The 18,409-nt window shown below is 44.2% G+C and overlaps 1 protein-coding gene across 6 annotated transcripts in view; it reads left to right on the forward strand.

Moving 5' to 3' along the window:
• The window catches only part of grip2b (glutamate receptor interacting protein 2b), a 187,290-nt gene that overhangs the window by 137,224 nt on the left and 31,657 nt on the right, over nt 1-18,409 (forward strand). For 3 of the 6 annotated variants that reach the window (XM_066672210.1, XM_066672213.1, XM_066672214.1), the window contains exons 2-9: nt 3,280-3,360; nt 6,982-7,117; nt 10,073-10,218; nt 12,181-12,267; nt 12,363-12,438; nt 14,522-14,667; nt 15,759-15,906; nt 16,137-16,306. In XM_066672210.1, coding sequence (XP_066528307.1) covers nt 3,280-3,360; nt 6,982-7,117; nt 10,073-10,218; nt 12,181-12,267; nt 12,363-12,438; nt 14,522-14,667; nt 15,759-15,906; nt 16,137-16,306 — 990 coding nt within the window. The remainder of the gene's footprint in view (nt 1-3,279; nt 3,361-6,981; nt 7,118-10,072; nt 10,219-12,180; nt 12,268-12,362; nt 12,439-14,521; nt 14,668-15,758; nt 15,907-16,136; nt 16,307-18,409) is intronic. The other 3 variants (XM_066672212.1, XM_066672215.1, XM_066672216.1) reach the window with 1 other exon arrangement.

Here is an 18,409-nt window from a genome sequence, read left to right on the forward strand (position 1 = left end):
GAACACACCACACTCCTCACAGACAGTCACCCGGAGGAAACCTACGCAGACACAGGGAGAACACACCACACTCCTCACAGACAGTCACCCGGAGCTGGAATCGAACCCACCATTGCAGAGCAGTACAGTAAAATGTAGATGTAGTTTTTAGCAGTGAAAAAAACTATAATTTGAAGGGTCACCACATTATGAAGGGCTTCCACTCTTTCCATTTAAACTGGTGCTATTTTGGTCCTGAGTCCACTTCTCTAAACTTTAGTCCAGTGCCACTCTCTTACTTACACTACATACGCTCTACAACCAGAGCCTTTATCTCTCCGCAGTAAAGCCTTGTCTGTACCTCAGGCAGCGGTGGAAGCAGAGGGTGATTGTATCTCTGTTCTGTCGCTGCGTCTTTGGCACCTCTCCGGATCGCTGCGGGTTCACATCTCGCCGCAGTCGGAGCCTCAGAGCTGCTGGGGCTGGGGCTGTGCCAGCATTAGCCCAAAAGAGTGCTTTCATATTACACAACAGAGGTAAATATTCCAAACATATGGAACTCGCTGGGAACAGTTTGCCTTTCGTCTCTTACGGCTTTTTTTTTATGAGATTAGTTTGTAAACTCAGCAAACGCACACAAAAGTTCTCAGCTCTGAGTGTTACCTGCTTTATCTGCATTCATTAATGGCGTGTTTGTCCTGTAGGGCGCGATGAAAACGATGAGCTACCTACCTACGCAGAGGAAACTCCGGGAAACGCTTGTTGATGACAGACCCAGGGCATGTGGGGAGAGGATTAATTTATGTATTGAGTTAAAAAGGGCTGAAAAACTAAGGCACGCATGAATAATTTATCGGTTCCGAGGGAGAACAGCACTCTCACCGACACTCAGCTTGACAGCACAACAATCCTGCGACAGAGGTCTGTGACATAGATATATTCTGCAACAAATGGCATGGCTCTGTCGGTTTGCTCCTCGCTTGATGGCTTTCCTTTTCTGCCTTTGCCTGGCTGGACTGATATTTTTGGAGGTTCATTGAGTCATTTCAAAGCACAAAGACTTCCACGGTGTTCAAAGCACTGTGTTTAAATTGTACAAAAAATATAGAATGAGAACTGTCACGTCGTTTTCTGGGATTCTATTTACTGAGTACAATCTAGGCTCCTGGATCCTGTTCTGTAGAGCTTCCATTGTGGCTCATGACAGACTGTCATAAAGCATTCGCACCTTCTTTATGTCCTGATCATGGATGTGCTTTACTCCTTGTACCTCTCCCGGGAGCAGATGGAGCTGCCTGAGGGCTTTATGACGGGCTTGTAGCCATCATGTGTAGAGATGCTGGAAATAAGAAGGACGTTTTATTCAATCACACGGTTGTTGTTGCTGAAATGTGGAGCCGGGTGTGAATTCACTTACCCATAGATGTAGCTACAAGCGATGGGAGGCTGATGTGTGGTGAAGGGACCAGGGCTGATTGGCTGCTGTTGCATCGTCCAGGTGAATGCTTCCCTTTGGAGGTGTGCTTCACTCAGTTGAACTTAGCTTTGGGTGAATTAGTCGATAGTCGATTTTGGCTCAGATATACAAAGACAAGTTGGGAAATCCTAAGTAGAGCTGGCCTCCTCTCATAGTTACCCTTGTGAAAAAAGGATACTTAAATTGCGCTGACACAGTAATTTGTGCTAAATCACTCCTATGATGTCATTTAAATTTTAAAATTACATTTAATACCGAGTCCAATATTACTCTCACAATTCGTCTAATACCGTTGAAGCATATTTCTCTGAGCTGCTTAAATTATGGATGAAATATAATGTATCAAATAGAAATATAAGTCATTAATATAAACCAACAAACAGTGTGTTAAAAATGACGTTATTTAATGTTAAACACAAGAGCACTGTCCAAAACACTCACTTGTGTCCTTCACATTGTTTGAATATTTATTGAAGAATGGACCAATTGAAATGTTCCAAAATAACGTATAAATGTTTTTACAAGGACTTCCATTGAAAGTTACGTATTTCTTTCACCTATAACATTTCTATTTTGGAGACACATTTTTCTTTGGACGTCAACGATACTACAGTTAATACCACTTTAGTCTAAAACTATAAAGGGTTTACAAATTGTGTGTCAATGGCTATTAATTCGGTAAACAGTAAACAGACCATCTACAGTTAAAAATTAAATTATAAAGAATACAGGGGGTCCTCGACTTACGACTTTGATCCGTTCCTACGTCGTGTCGTAAACCGATTTTCGGTGTAAGTTGGAACATACGTACACACTGTACGTAAATAACATACTGTAAGCACTTATCGTATCCTAACACCTATCCTCCTCGCTCCTGAGCCGTGTAACCGTGTATTCTTCCGCCACACACACCAAACACGAAGTTCACGTTACGACGTTTACGACGCAAAACCACTTCAGTCGAAACAAGGCTTTATACAGTAAATGGGAGATGTGTCGTTACCACGAAACATCGTAACTCTGGACTGACATAACCCGAGGACCTCCTGTGTTTATTGTATCTTGTCTTCTTTGTCAGTCGAAATTAACCCTGTCAGCTTTAGCACATATTTGTTAATAAGTTTAACGCCGTTAAGAACTGATGGTGTCTGTTTAGACGCTGATGATAATATGGTGTGGACCTTTAACATATGAAATGACTAAATTCACATTCTCAGGTCTGAGCTTATTGTTTACGTTCAAATTTCAGTACGTTCTCTGACACTTTCAATATTAGACAAAAAACAAATAACTGTTGTCCTTTCTATCTATGTGTTATAAAGAGTTATTAATGACTTTTAATTATTTTTATAACATAATTAATGACCATGTAATAAACCTTTATAAATGTAGTCTTATTTTTTAAAGGGTTTCCCTTAAACTATATTTGAAGAGTGGTAAAAACAACACATAGGGATTTGGTACAAACTGTGGTTTCCAAAATAACATGACGTAAGTTCATCAGCACGGTTTAACTCTATTTTTCACAGGTGTAATCGCGGCGTATGATGTACACGATTAAGCTAAAATGCCCATCAATCTACAACAGTGGAAGAGTTCTAGTTCCTCACAACAGTGGCTCTCTGTTTCCCCACACTCCCCTTCCCTCAGATCCCCCGTAGTTAACCCTGTGAGAACGTCCACCTTAAATAACATCAAGACGCTTGCTCCTCCAGAGATCAGGCAGAGTGTGAAAGCCATAGGCTTCTCTGTGAGTTCTGATGGTGCTCAGATGTATAAAACACTAAAACGGCAGTGCGCTCTTGTGTTTCTTCTCTTTGCAGACGATGGCCCTTACTCTAAAGGCAACAAGGAGTCGACGGGGCCTGAGAACTCCCTCACCTCCAGAAGACAGAGCATTCCAGGTACACTCAAAGCTTTCTCTCTCTCTCTCTCTCTCTCTCTCTGCCCTGTGAGAGCTCCAGTTTTATCCCGTTCCCTTCGCTGTTTGATGCCGGTGAACGTGTTTATCTTCAGCCTCATGGGGATTTCGCCACACTGCCTGCCACCACGGTTTAGGCGCGAGTTTGAGACGGAGAGCTCTCGGGCTTTGGCGCACACCGCTGGCAGCTTTCTCGAGGTCCTCCCTCCTGTTTTGTGATGAGTGTCTCTTTGGATCACCGTGCCAGTTTGAAGAAGTGAGACCAGTGCGGAGCTCCTGGTGTTTTGAAGGAGTGCTCCAGTGCCTTTCCGCCTAATCACGGCCTAGTCATCATCTGCTGCCTCTGTAGTAGCAGCTGCACATGAGATTAGATCACCATTGGCCTTGCCAAGTGTCGACTAGAGGGGTGTACAGACCCCAGCGCTGGTCGCTGCACCATCCAGTAGCTTTGAGATGAACTGGCGTGCTGTTTGTGATCAGAAGTGATCATCCAGACCTCAGCATCTGAATAAGTATTCGTAATTGGCAAAACAACAATGCTCCTGTACCCTGTGTAAAGCCTTCACAAGAGAGTACAGGCTGTTGCTGCATAAAAAAGGGGACACAATGCTGTATTGACATGACTGATTTCAGAAAACAATCAGAGCACAGAGAAGTGATTGTTGGTGTTAATCAGTCGTACACACTCCACTCCAGATGCAGCCGATGGAGATTAGACTGAGAAATGAGTTATTCCAGGCAACATGCAATTAAACATGCGTTTTCAAATCTGGAACTAATTGGATTAGCTGAATCGACAGTAAAAGATAATGAGGTTTTCAAGCAGAACAGACACGCTTCGTCTTTTATGATGACTTTTCTAATCATATCTTGAATAAAAATGTGAGCTCTCTACAGTTATCTTTCGATATAATGTTCGGTGTCTTGTCTAATAGCGTTAATGTTGACTGCTGACTAACGACTCTTCATTCTCCTTAGACCCACTGAGAGAGAGTCTATATTAGTGCCTTTTTATCCACCTCTATGAGATTAATAATCTTAATCTCAGATAACGGAGTGTGAAAGTGGCCTGTAATGTACGTGAGTCTGGGTGAGATGCGTATTTAGTCAGATCTTTGCGTGAATCTGAACCTATCTCTTGACGAAATGCACTTAGTCACATTTAGTTCGATGCCTGTTTGGAGAGGATAAATATTTTATGGAGAATTAGCCCTAATCACCATCTGCTGGAGTTTAAACGGACGCAGGCGGCTCAGCGCACTCCACCTCCGCTCTGGGTTTTGGAGAAAACGTAAGGTTAATAATTAAAGCTCGGTGAAGGGAGCTCGGACACGGGTCGAATGCTAAATTAACCTTGGTTTAAAGAGCGTTTTATTCAACCAGTACACAATAGGTGATTATTCTTAGGTGCTGAGAATTATCCCAAGACCCTGGGAAATCAGCCCATCATTATCTGGTGTGTAATTAATTTCTTTAAATTAATTACTCTGGAATGTAAAAGCTTGAGCTTATCTGCTTTAAAATCATTTTACAAGAAAATGCCTTTTAAGCGTGAGGTTTATTGCCTCTTTTTTCTCTCTAATGGGCTTTTTTTTTTTTACCAGAGCATTACAATCCATTAAAAGTTCCCACAGACACCAGGTCTGATCAGTATTTTTTATTATCGTTTATTTTTCAGATTCCCATTAGCTGCTTTTTCACTAGCAGCTCTTCTTCCTGGAGTCAGACAGACATCATATATAAGACAGAATTAAACTAAACATGGAAACAAAAATAACATCGAAAACTAATACTTTAAAACATCAATCAAAATTAGAAAATCAAAAACAGACTGTTTGAAAACAGAAAAAATATATATGTTTTATATATTATGTGCTAGGAAGCTTTTAAAATACATTTTCAAACATTATATAAACATCTGTTGTAGGATGTGAGACCTGGAATGTATTTCATTCATTTACAGCTTTGTAAATTACTGCTCAGCACATGTAGTTAGCTGGGTATGAGGTGGGGGTGCACTGTCAGGCTGCGCTGAGCCTTAAATCTGTGAGCGCAGAGTTGAGCGGAGGGTTTTCGGCACTGTGCAGTTCAGCTCAGCACAAACTGAGTGCATTTCTGCCCCATTTCTGATAGAGCATATTGCAGCGACTGGTTCTGGAGATGATTTTCCCCCAAAATGTGGCTCGAAACACACATATTTAGAGATAAATCCTCATACCTGTGGGCACAACATCTTTTAACTCAATCTCTGTGCTAAACTCACAGCTGCAGTGGGCTACTGGGCTTGTGTTTTTCCCCCGTACGTTTTCAGAGTGTGACATCACTAGTCAGTGAACTCCCACAGCGCCCCCGTCCCTGTGGCTCTCCTAAACGTATATAACTGGTGTTTTTAGCCGTGCTCTTAAAGACACAGAACAGAAATTTGACACACCATGCCCACGTCATTAACACAGCCCTCATTCTGAGATACAGTGGTATACGGTTATTATTGTACCGCCCAATGCTAGTGCACACTCTCACATGGTCCATGGTTGTTCCCCGTTTCATCTGCATGTGTGAGCTTTCAGAAAACATTCACAGATAGGGACAATGATAATGCAGTGTATGGACAGAAGGCTACATCTGTATCTGTACAGATTTAAACCGTGAAGGAGTCTTTAGAGACGCTGGAGTCTTAACAGCACTGTGAGGAGATTAGATTCACATCTGGGCGGGATTTTGATGAAGGTAAATAGTACAGGGCGCTGTGGAAGAGACGCTGTGTCTGTGTTGAAGTCATTCAATGTTAATTACTATCTTAATGTAATAAATATTTCAGAAAATTTCACACAGAGCTCATTTCTTGTCGTAAATAACTTCCTGGAGAGCGTTTTAATGCTAGATTGAAGTGGCCGCTGTGTTTTGTAGTGGCAGTGAGTCCCGTGATGCAGCAAGACACAGTTTGTTCACAGTGTGAAGTCTCTCTCTCTCTCTGTCATCTCTGTTATATCTTACTCACCACTGCAGCTCACATTAAACACGACCGTGTGTGTATCTCCCCTGGAACAAGGTGGATCTGTTTTGCATTAGCCGTGCTACATGTTAAAGTTTAATGGCCTAAACCTTGTTTGGTTTGTCTGTGTGTAAAAGTGAGTCACGTCCCTTGGCCTTAAACACAGGAGGCGGGCTCTCATTTCTGCTGCAATAACAGTAACAAAGATGTAATGCCTCAATGTGCAGGATGTTTTCTTTTGTAAATTTAACTTTAAAAATAAAACATTTGAGAGGTTAAATAACTCCAGAGTCTCTGTTTCTGTCTCAGTCGGCGTCTTAGTTTATTTCCAGTTTATTCTCAGTTGTGAAGTGGACAGTTAGTGTTCTCCTCTGAGTGTGTTGAGCTTTCCAAAGGTGTAAGGTTGTCAGCAGTAGTTAAAGAAGCAGTGGCTGGCTTCACGTGTCTCAGGGGAAGCATGTGGTCTTGTGTTCAAGTGTAAACTGAGAGATTGACTCTCTCTCAGTGGAAACTAACAGCTTATCAGTGCAGAAGTTATCAAGAGCTGGATCAATCTCTCTCTCTCTCTTTCTCTCTGGACCCGTGTGTGTGTGGTGTTGTGTTTGTGGGCAGAAGAGCTGAGGGGTGTGACGTTGGTGGAGCTGATTAAGAAGGAGGGCAGTACTCTGGGCCTGACGATCTCCGGAGGAACGGACAAGGACGGAAAACCTCGAGTTTCTAACCTACGACCGGGAGGACTCGCTGCCAGGTTAGAGCTGCTGACCACACGTCTGCTAAGACTACAGCTCCCCTCCACACGCCAGAATAAAAGTCACAACACTAGGAGGATGAATGAATAAAGGAATTAATGTAATTTTGACCAGGAATGGTCCGTCCTTTGCTCCTGAATATATACTGTCTATTGCCACAGGAACAACTAACAAGACACATTTTCACACACACACAATTACACACACGTCTCTCCCTTATACTACTTCCACAGTGAGTCGAGTCAGCCAATCACAGGCACAGGCTGGAGTCACCTGACCTCTCACAACACACAAATCCCAGAGTGTGGTTAAGTTTGTGTGTGATGAGGCAGAAAAATGTGCTCTGCCTTTACACTGTTAGAGACTACAGGGAATCACACTGGCAGCTGCGCTCGGGCTGGATGAGGATGAGGGCCCTCTGGACTTGACTCTGGAACATTTCTGTGAGGATTTGATTGTATTAATCTTAGAGAGTATGAGTTATGCTAGGTACTGATGAGTTCTGGATCATAAAACACCACTCCAGTACATCCCAGAGCTTCCACTTTTCAAAAGGAGAAAGCATTAAATGAGGAGGCTTTATGCCAATTTTTATAATAATATAATATAATAATAAGAATGATAATAATAATAATAATGACCATTTTAAAAATTTACAGCACATGGGCGGCATGTTGGTGCAGCACGTAGTGTCTCTGGAAGTTATGGGTTCGAGTCCCGCTCCGGGTGACTGTCTGTGAGGAGTGTGGTGTGTTCTCCCTGTGTCTGCGTGAGTTTCCTCCGGGTGACTGTCTGTGAGGAGTGTGGTGTGTTCTCCCTGTGTCTGCGTGAGTTTCCTCCGGGTGACTGTCTGTGAGGAGTGTGGTGTGTTCTCCCTGTGTCTGCGTGGGTTTCCTCCGGGTGACTGTCTGTGAGGAGTGTGGTGTGTTCTCCCTGTGTCTGCGTGGGTTTCCTCCAGGTGACTGTCTGTGAGGAGTGTGGTGTGTTCTCTCTGTGTCTGCGTGGGTTTCCTCCGGGTGACTGTCTGTGAGGAGTGTTGTGTGTTCTCCCTGTGTCTGTGTGGGTTTCCTCCGGGTGACTGTCTGTGAGGAGTGTGGTGTGTTCTCCCTGTGTCCGCATGGGTTTCCTCCAGGTGCTCCAGTTTCCCACGCTCCCACGCTACAAAAACACACGTTGGTAGGTGGATTGGAGACTCAAAAGTGTCCATAGGTGTGAATGTGTGAGTGTGTGTCGCCCTGTGAAGGTTGTGTTCCCGCCTTATACCCAGTGATCCCGGGTAGGCTCCAGACCCACTGCCGCCCTGAACTGGATAAACGCTTACAGACAATGAATGAATGAATGTTAAGCACTTTTTTGTTGCATTTTGTTTGAAAGGTGATATTCAGAGATATTCTTAAAACAACAATTATAAAATATCAAAGAGTGAACTGTGTAAAATCCTAAATTAAATACAATATAAAGTCGACTAAAATGACCTGCTGAGAACTGCTGATTTAAATAAAGAAATGTTCTCAGCCTCTTTTTGAAGGAGTTCAGAGCTGTAACGACTCAGGAACAGAGCTCCAGAGCTGTGGGTTGTAGTGGCTAAAAGCAGCCTCCTCAGTCTTAGTTACCAGCAGTTTACTGTGAACAGACCCAGGAGCCCTCGCTGGAACAGACCTAACAACTCTTTCCCGAAAATGAAGAGGAGCAGGACCATGAAGATATTTAAAAACCATTACTAGAACCTTTAAATCTATTGTAAAACTAACAGGTAACCGCGCAGTGACCAGAGTGCAATGGAGCTCTGTGAGGGACCAGATAAAACAGCACTGCAATAGTCTAATCTTGAATGTCTTGGACCGTATTGTGCGTACAGGGATTTAGAACTGTCTGCAGGCCCATCTGGTCAGTTCAGATGTCCCGGCTCTTCAGACCCATGTGTTTCTGGCGGGTTAACACTGCTCAGACCCTCTGGTTCTGGACTGAAGGATGTGAGAGTGCTGCAGGGCATGTCTCTTCAGGAACGTCTCTGCCAGGTTATGTGAGCCTAGAGGACAGAGGGAATAAAATAGTGTTCATTCCTGTAATTAGCATCTAAATGAGCGTATGTTTACTCCCTGAAGCGTGTTCAGCAGATAAAGACGCTCTGGATGGCTGACTCTCCTTTCAACAGAGAAGCAGAGAAGTATCTCTGATAAACTACAATAAGCCACACTGCTTTAATCACTCACCAGTGCAGGAGCATTCTTAATGAAAATGTGCTGCGTTTAGACGCCACAATTAGGCAATTCCCGGCAAGATAATGCATTACCTCACAAAGACATAATTCGTAGTAGGATACGTACAGCCAGTAAAACTACAGTCGAGTACAGGGCAGGGTAGAGATTGTTATGACATACACTATGCACTACGGAGGGTGTAGGAGACGTTTGGGATTATGCCTCGGATTCACTGTGGTGAGGAAACTGGGGAGGGGACAGTGGGATCTGATTATTTACCTCTAAACAAGAGGAAAAGACTGAGACAAATGAATGTGTGGCTTGTGTCTGTAGTTTTTTACATGAGTAAGCAAACACAAGTGAAATAAAACGATTACGGAAGCTTGTGTATAATTGGTGTATGAGATCTTTCCAATCTGTTTACATTAGCTGTGCTCTGAAACCCAGACATGAGTCAGCCTCAGGAGTGAGGAGGTGATCATATACACCCTCCACCGATTAGTTTCTGTCTGCCGCTGATGCAATGCCATAAACACTGTAGGAGAACACACACTGTTCAGATCTGTCACATCAGTGTGCATAGGTCAGTGCTAGCTGGTCAGTGAGACCCCTCTCCCATCTGGTCATGTGACGTCGGGGGTGTATATCTTTCACTTCACCCGTCACTGGTTTTATTCTTATGGCTGATGTAGTGTTCAGGTCTGAGCTGATGTTTTTAATCGTGTTCAAGTTCCTGATTCTTCTCTGGACTAGGAGTGACCAGCTGAACGTGGGGGACTACATAAAGGCGGTGAACGGCATTAATCTGACCAAGCTGCGGCACGACGAGATCATCAGCCTCCTGAAGAACGTGGGCGAGCGTGTGGTGCTGGAAGTGGAGTATGAGCTGCCCCCAGCCGGTAGGAAGTTGAGTATTGTGTCATGTGGCATGTCCGGAGCTTCATCCACAACACTGACCACTCTGTTCGGTTTCTAGATCTGTATATACCCTGTGTGTTTGCATGATACATGAGTAAACAGATCATCCATTTCAGTGTCGTACTGTGGAAATTATACCACAGTTGACTTACCTTACAATAGGCAACAGGGACAGTACCCTCCTCCATAGTGCAGTTTCTGCAGTGCTGAGAGCAGAGTAGTGACAACAGAGGCATTGTTCTTGCGGATTACAGCTCAGTGGAGCATCGCAATGATTTTGAAGTTGTAATTCTTTTCCATAGTCCAGCTTTGAGAAATGCTCAAAAATGGGAAGGGCACTTTGTTTGGGAATCCTTGTGTGCTTCTCATGTGCATGAGCACGACCTGTTGTTGTAATTTGGCGCGGGTTAACTTGGAGTTAATCCAGAGGGGGCACTTCAGAGGTAGAACTGACCACAATACAAATGTTATCTTGAAAAATGTGAAAAAATCGTGTTACAATTTGAAGCAGGGCTGCTATAGTTTATTATTACAGAGCAATGCATTTCAGCTGTTAATTAAAGAAATCTATGGCGTCAAAATAGGTTCTAAAGTTCTGAGAACCAAAAACATTTTATAATTGAGAAAACTGTCATTAATATTGAGAGTTATAAAAACAGGTTTGTAAACAGAATATTTCCTTAAAGAATCTGTTTTTGCTTCCATTCCAAGTTTTCTCGGTTGCGCTTCTCTCAGTCTCGCTTTCGCCTCCAAATTTCTTGCTTTTGACTTTTGACGGTGTCGAGATCTAGACAGTCATTGGCTGCTAAAGTTAAGCCCCGCCCACCCAGCAGATTCTGCACACCCTAACCCTGATTGTAAAATGACTCTAAGCCTCTTTGAGGAACTGTGTTTTACTAAAAGACATAATCGTTAATAAATATTTGATATGTCTTACCTGTCTTTGCCGGGCAGTCTTTTTCAGATCAGGGTAAGATTGGCGTGCTCTCGCTGATGTAGCGGGGGTGGGCGGGGCTTAACTTATGCAGCCAATGACTGTCTAGATCCCGACCCTGTCAAAATCAAAAGTGAGAAACTTCTGTAAGAAAGTGAGACTGAGAGAAGCGCAACCGAGAAAAGGCGGAATGAAAGCAAAAACGGATTCTTCAAGAATATGAAACTCAGAGGATTATATACAGAAATATTCTGTTTTTATAACTCTGTTTTTTTTATGATTCTGTTTTTTTTTTTTTGTTTTTTTTTTGTTTTTTTTTTTGTTCTCAGAAATTTAGAACCTATTTTGACGCCATAGAAATAGGTCTTAGATTGTAATTACTCTTTAAAGTAGCACTGATGGAGGATGCGGGGCTTAAAGACCAGTGGTTTGGCTCTTTAAGGTTGAAACCCGTAGTCTACATTGTTGTTGCCCAAAATGGGAGCATTTTGGGTTTGGCCCTTGCTTACACTGCTTTTTTATATGTTCTATTTCTCTCACTTCACAATAAGTAATAAACTTTCCTCAGTGGCTGGTTGCGGTTGCTAAGTAACAGGTGAAAAAGCTGGGGAAAGGCAAAACTTTAAATGCTTTAAATCAATACAAAGCTGAAATAACTCTAAAGTGTTACTTCAGAATGGCTGTATCTCCTGATATTAAAACTTCTCAGCCAATCACATCCTGAGAATGAAGCTAACTGTGGTATAATTGGTTCTTGAGGTGACTGTGGTGTGTGTGTGTGTGTGTGTGTGTGGTTAAATACCGTGATAGTGTGTCTGTAAGCTCCGTGCTGGGGCTGTCCCACGCCTGGCAGATGTACTCACCACTTTATAAGCTCCAGAGGCTCTGGCTGACCTCTATGTGTCGGTTTATGTGCGAGTGTTTATCAGACTGTCTTCCAGGCTGGACGCTGTCCTAGTTAAACGTGTTGATTTAATGAACGTGACGCTGTTGCCTCTTTCTTCCTCAGCGCCAGACAGTACCTCAGGTGTCATATCCAAGACAATCGAGATCTGTTTGCACAAAGAAGGCAATAGCTTTGGCTTTGTCATGCGGGGTAGGTACAGAACGTTCCTGTAATCTCACAGTAAATATAATAAACCCATCTTAACAGTGTTTACAGCAGTGTTTGTATGTTTCTGCTACTTACAGGAGGCTCTCATGAAGACTGGCACAAAACACGGCCATTAGTCGTAACATACGTGCGGCCAGGTGGCCCTGCGGACAGGTAACGGTCAAGATTTTATGTGTTTTATTAGAATATAAATGTATTGTGTGGATCCTTGCCAAATTGAATGTTTAGTTAGAACACCCCACAAGCCCCACAGCAGCGTTCACCCCCTGTCTATACAGCCCTTTCAGCACCTGTTCCTTTAAATGATAATGAGCCACTCGCTGTTCACCCCGACCCCGAGCGCACAGCAGTGAGGAGCGAGGAGCAGAAGCTCTGGTTTTTAGTAATTTTCGCTGTTTTACTTAGTGCTCTTATTTCTCCGTGCTCATTGTGTTTGTTTAGTTGTGTTTAACCTCATCTTAGCGCTCTCACATAAACACAGGTCCAGCGCTGTGATTGGACAGACTCAGACGAGGGGGCAGGGCCATTCTAAAGTTTCTGCACTTGACGTCAGAAGCGGAGCAGAATAAGAACGACTCGTTTTATCCCGTGTTTTCTGACTTCAGCACACAGAGAACTGACTGAGTGTTCTTGTTTCACAGTGTGAGGGTTGGTAGGCTCCAGATTGACACATGCACTAAACAAGGGAGTTTTATTTGTGGTATCTACAGCCAGGATTTGTCTGCTTTGTTCAGGGCTTCAGGACCTGAACAGAAGGCCTAATGTGTCAGATTAGCTTTTTTAAGAAAACCGTAAATCCTGTAAATAGCACATATTATGTTACATATAGTTTATGACTGAACGGAAAATATGTAATCATACACAGAGAGAGAGAGAGAGAGAAAGATCCACCTGTGACCAACGCATGAGGACTTTCTGACCCCAGCTCTTCTCTGGGCAATGCAGCTCTGTCTGTTTTCACTTCTGTTCATTGTGGGTCACTTCTGCTTAAATCAATGTGACAACTCTCTGAAAGTGGAGCCCAATGCGTCTTTTCCTGCTCCTGCCTCTCTCTGAGCTGCTGGTGTGAGTTAACGCTCGGTTCCGGTGTTCTCAGCGAGTCTTCAGAGCTTCTCCTGCAGCGTTTTTCATGTGTCAACATCACACATCCTGGTGAGGGGGAGACAACAGAAAAAACTGCTTATGGCTGTTGGAGACAGAGTAACTTCAAACGAGAGTTTAGTCGAGAAACAAAGACGTCTTGGCGGCACTGACTCAGCTCTGAGCTCGTCCTCATTCAGGAACACGCATCCTTTAATGGTTTTATGAAACAAAGGCCAAAGCCCTGCGTTCTTATGAAAGACTAGTGGACAGTCAGTAGATAAATAAATAGTGGACACTGATGGATGTGAAGCACCTTGTGGATCGTGGTTGTGGGGCTGGACCTTTTGGAGAAAATATCTAATTGCAATTTTTCAGATCAATGTTGCCACTGCTGATTAAATTGCAGTTATTTTCTATAGCGTAACGTCCATGAGGCTGGTCCACAAAGCAGGAGGTATCCCAGTAAACAAGGAATGCACCTGGACGTTCAAAATGGGTCTAAAAGTAGTCTGTCCGTCAAGGACATATTTTAAACGTCAATGGACGTCCAAAATACGTCTAATAGTCGTCTTTTCAATGTTTGTGTTTGGACGTCTTTTCAATTTTCATTTTCAACCTTAAGAGAACGTTGATTAGACGGCAGTCATTACGTTATTTCAACGTTGAATCAACGGCTAAATGTTTACTGGGATGAGTTAGCTCGACAGTTTAAGCCCAGGAATGAGGACTGTCCAATAGGAATGTCCCTCAGCTCTTTCCGTACTGGCCAAAAAGGGGAAACCCTGATACATCACTTGCAATTTAAAAATGTCACTCTTTGAGTTTGTAATTTTGATATAAAAACCATTACTCATTCCACCCTTCTTGTTGTAAGTCACTCAATCACTCACTCACTCACTCACATTTACCAGTATTCCACAAGGGCTGCTATGAATGTTTAATTTATGGTCAGTCTGCTCAGGAAGTCTACAGACTCTCTACAAACACTCTGTATGTAAAATGCATAAAACCATACCTCTATGTTCATAAGTAAACTAAGGTTTAAGGCCTTCTGTCCAGCTCCTGAATGCCTGACTAGCGGGGGAGCTTACCTTACCGTAAGTGAGTTGATTAAACCTATATTTCAATGTCACCTTTCTCTCTCTCCTCACAGGGAGGGGACACTGAAGGCTGGGGATCGAATCCTCAGTGTGGATGGGGTGCCCTTACACAGCGCCACCCACAGTGACGCCTTGACTGTCCTCGCACAGAGCGGGCAGGAGGCCCTGTTCCAAATCGAATACGACGTGTCTATTATGGGTGAGCACAGGCCTTTACATTTTATAAGACCCACACTGGAGCGTTGATGGATTGAAGGTGAAGTCAAAATGGCTTTTCATATTATAAGGAATTAACCGGACCGCAGTGGAAAGGAAATGAAGCTGGGATCAGGAGACACCAATGTTTACACCAACAATTACACTAACACACCACAGCTGCCATGGGAAGTTCTCTCTTATGCCTTTAAATACCCCATTTCCAACAGGTAACACAATTCTGGGTCTTAATGAAACACCTGTGACACAAGGATTAAACCCCAGAGCAGTGTTCTCCCCCTGTGTAAACAGCCAGCTTTCAGCACCTGTCCCTTTAAATGATAATGAGCCGCTCGCTGTTCACCCCGACCCCGAGCGACAGCAGTGAGCAGTGAGCGCTGTGATTGGACAGGCTCAGGCAAGGGGGCGGGGCCATTCTAAAGTTTCTGCACTTGACGTCAGAACTCAGAACGGCTCGTTTTATCCCATGTTTTCAGACTTAGGCTGTACACAGAAAATTGACTGGTCTTGTTTCACAGTGTGTGGGTTGGGGGTCTCCTGATTCCCACATTAATGCACATGCACTGAACAGGGGATTTTTTCATGTGTCACTCTCAAAAAATAAAAAAAGTACAGACTTAGTATAGGTGTCTACTCCATGACACGGAACTCCCTCCTGGCAGAGGCTCTATGCCCCCCATCTTGTCCAGTTCAGCTCATCAGCTCCAACTGCAGTTGAGGTGAAGAGAAGATTGAATTTAAGAAGTAGTTTGACCCTGAAAGAAGCTGAGAGGTTTCACAGACCCCCACTCAACAGAGTCTATGTATCGCAGCCCGTCAGAGCGAGTCTGTTTCATCAGAGCCACTGACCACTCGCGGTCCTGGGGTCAAAAGAGGGATACACCGACTACTATACTTTGATATGAAACCATTGCGGAAGTATAATGAATATGTCTGTTATGTTTGCTAATGAAATGACCCCCTTCCTGTGTTTAAATGCAGCTGTTCCAAAGGGTTTACAGTCTGTGTCACTACATGAGCTCCTGTCAGATTCGATATCGGCTTTGTATGATTGTGTGCAATGATTCTTTTCAGATTCAGTAACAAATGCCTCTGGTCCGTTGTTGGTGGAGATTGCCAAGTCCCCTGGAGCGAGTCTGGGCATCACGCTGACCTCTGCGACCCACAGGAACAAGCAGGCCATCGTCATCGACAAGATCAAAGCTGCCAGCGTGGTGGACAGGTGACCAGTTCTGTTCCCTCAGACTCCTTTATCAGATGTGGTCATAGCAGACGGATGCACTGCACCTCTTACAGCCTTCAAGGGTCATTCGGGCATCGTCACATCACACAATCTTTGGGAACCCTTGGGAGGATCACTGCTAGATATAGAACGATTTTAACCTGTTCAGCCAGAGAGTGTAAGTCCACCTAAGCCGTGAAGCCAGTCTGATTCCTCTTTCTGTGTTGCAGGTCAGGAGCCTTGCACGTAGGAGACCACATCCTGTCCATTGATGGCACGAGTACAGAACACTGCACCGTGCTGGAGGCCACGCAGTTGTTAGCCAGCACCTCGGACGTGGCCAAGCTGGAGGTCCTGCCAGCCCACCACACACGGCTGCCCAGCAAATCCCAGGACACTGGTGAGTGAGCGCACGCCAGAGGAGCCTCACTGCTGGGGAATACCTTCAAGAGCAGCCTTTGATCAGCAGTGGAAATGTGAATGTGAGACGGCGAGTTAGAGTCAGGCTTCATCTCATTTCAGCGGAGTAGTAAATATAGACGGCAGCGTGGTCTGTGTGAAGCTTATCTTCTTTTTAATCGAGACGTTAATATTATTTTTCACCAGAGGAAAGACAAGTGTAACATTTGACAGCAGATGTGTTCCTCGCGTGGGCGCTGAAGGCTTTGATTTTAATTGGGGCTTGTTCTTACCTTTTTAAAATTGTAGAGAAATGTGAATCAGTCCTCAGTGGTGTGTTGTGTGTGGGATAAATACCTTTGCTTGGGCATAGTGACTTTAGACTTGAGTGCTTCTGCTCCGGAATATCCCAGAGTTTACAGTGTGTCAGTAACGGTTGCACATTTGAAGGGAGATACTATGAAAAAATGCCTTGTTCAGTGCATGTGCGATAGACCCCCAACCCACAAACTGTACACAGAAAACTGACTGGTCTTGTTTCAAAGTCTGAAAACCTGTGATAAAACGAATCGTTCTGATTCTGCTCCGCTTCTGATGTCATGTGTAGAATCTTTAGAATGGCCCCGCCCCCTCGTCTGAGTCTGTCCAATCACATCGCTGGACCCATGGTTATGTGAGAGCGCAAAGACAAGACACAACGAGCGCTGAGAAATAAGAGCACTGAGTAAAAATGGAGAAGAAAGAGAACGGCGCGAAAACAGCTAAAAACCAGAGCTTCTGCTCCTCGCTCCTCACTGCTGTGCGCTCGGGGTCGGGGTGAACAGCGAGCGGCTCATTATCATTTAAAGGAACAGGTGCTGAAAGTGGGCATTCTGAACAGGGCTGTTTACACAGGGGGAGAACACTGCTGTGGGGCTCATGGGGTTTGGACCAAAGCAGGTCACAGACATTTCATTAAGAAACAGGACTGTGTTCCACTGTGGAGACGAGGGGAATATTTCAGCGTCAAAGCATGTGAATAATGTTTGGACATACAGAGTATGAAATATTACATTTGAGCTACAGCAGTTTGTTTACTTGTTGATTTCCTTGTGTGTTGTCTGCTGCTAGAGTGACGCTGTGCGGTGAGTTAGCGATTTTTAGAGAGCAGTCATTTATTGTGATAAATGTTGTGGATGGATGATGAGTATAAAATAGGCCACAGCTTACAGATCTCTCTCTCTCTCTCTCTCTCTCTCTCTTTCTCTCTCTTTCTCGCTCTCTCTCTCTACTGATTGATGCCATGAATTTTAGATTTCTGTCTCACTGGAGTACACTGCCAGCGTCCAAATGAGGATGTTGTGGGGAATGGATTCATAGAGCATGCAGAAACACACACACACACACAGAGCTAGCCTGCTCTGACATCTCATCTGCTGTCATCTCTTTTAATTAGCCCCACTCTTTCTGCTTAATACCACCCCTGGAGCTTTCTACCGGGGCCAGATTTAATCATGAAGCCGCACTCACGCCAGAAAATCTCACAGAAAGTGACTTAACCCAAACTCAGATATGTGGGTTTTTTTGCCCCATTTCTGTTCCGCTGCGATTGACGAACAGATGTTTAACGGCAGCACACCAGAGCGCTTTAACGGCCTCAAATGATTCCCCGTATCAGCTGCCGATGTGGGGTAAAGTTTCCAGCGCTGCGCTCCAATCTGTCCTCAACTGTGGTGTTAGTCGTCCAAACTTCCTTTATGATTCAGCAACTTTTCCTAAATGTTCCCGCTCTTAAAGACGACTTTTAGAATATGTTTTCAGGGCAAGTTTCAAGACTACAAGAGAGCAAAGAACATGAAAGCCTGTGGTGCTCGCACTTCCTTTGACTTTGATGTTCCTTGTGGTCTCTCTACCCTCGGAGAAGTAGCTCTATCATCCTCAGCCTCAGATGCCACACGCATTCATCCCACACAGGCCCAGTAACTCTCAGCTGTCTCCAGAGAGGATCCTCTACGCTGGCCCTGCCTCGTGGCTGCTTCCTCGGCTTTGATTCGCCTTTGTTAGCGTAGCCACCTCACCAGTGGAGAACGCCCCCTCCTGTACTCTGTGCTTTGCTAAAGGATGA

The sequence above is a fragment of the Hoplias malabaricus genome, chromosome 5 (assembly GCF_029633855.1).
Source record: "Hoplias malabaricus isolate fHopMal1 chromosome 5, fHopMal1.hap1, whole genome shotgun sequence".
NCBI lineage: Eukaryota > Metazoa > Chordata > Actinopteri > Characiformes > Erythrinidae > Hoplias > Hoplias malabaricus.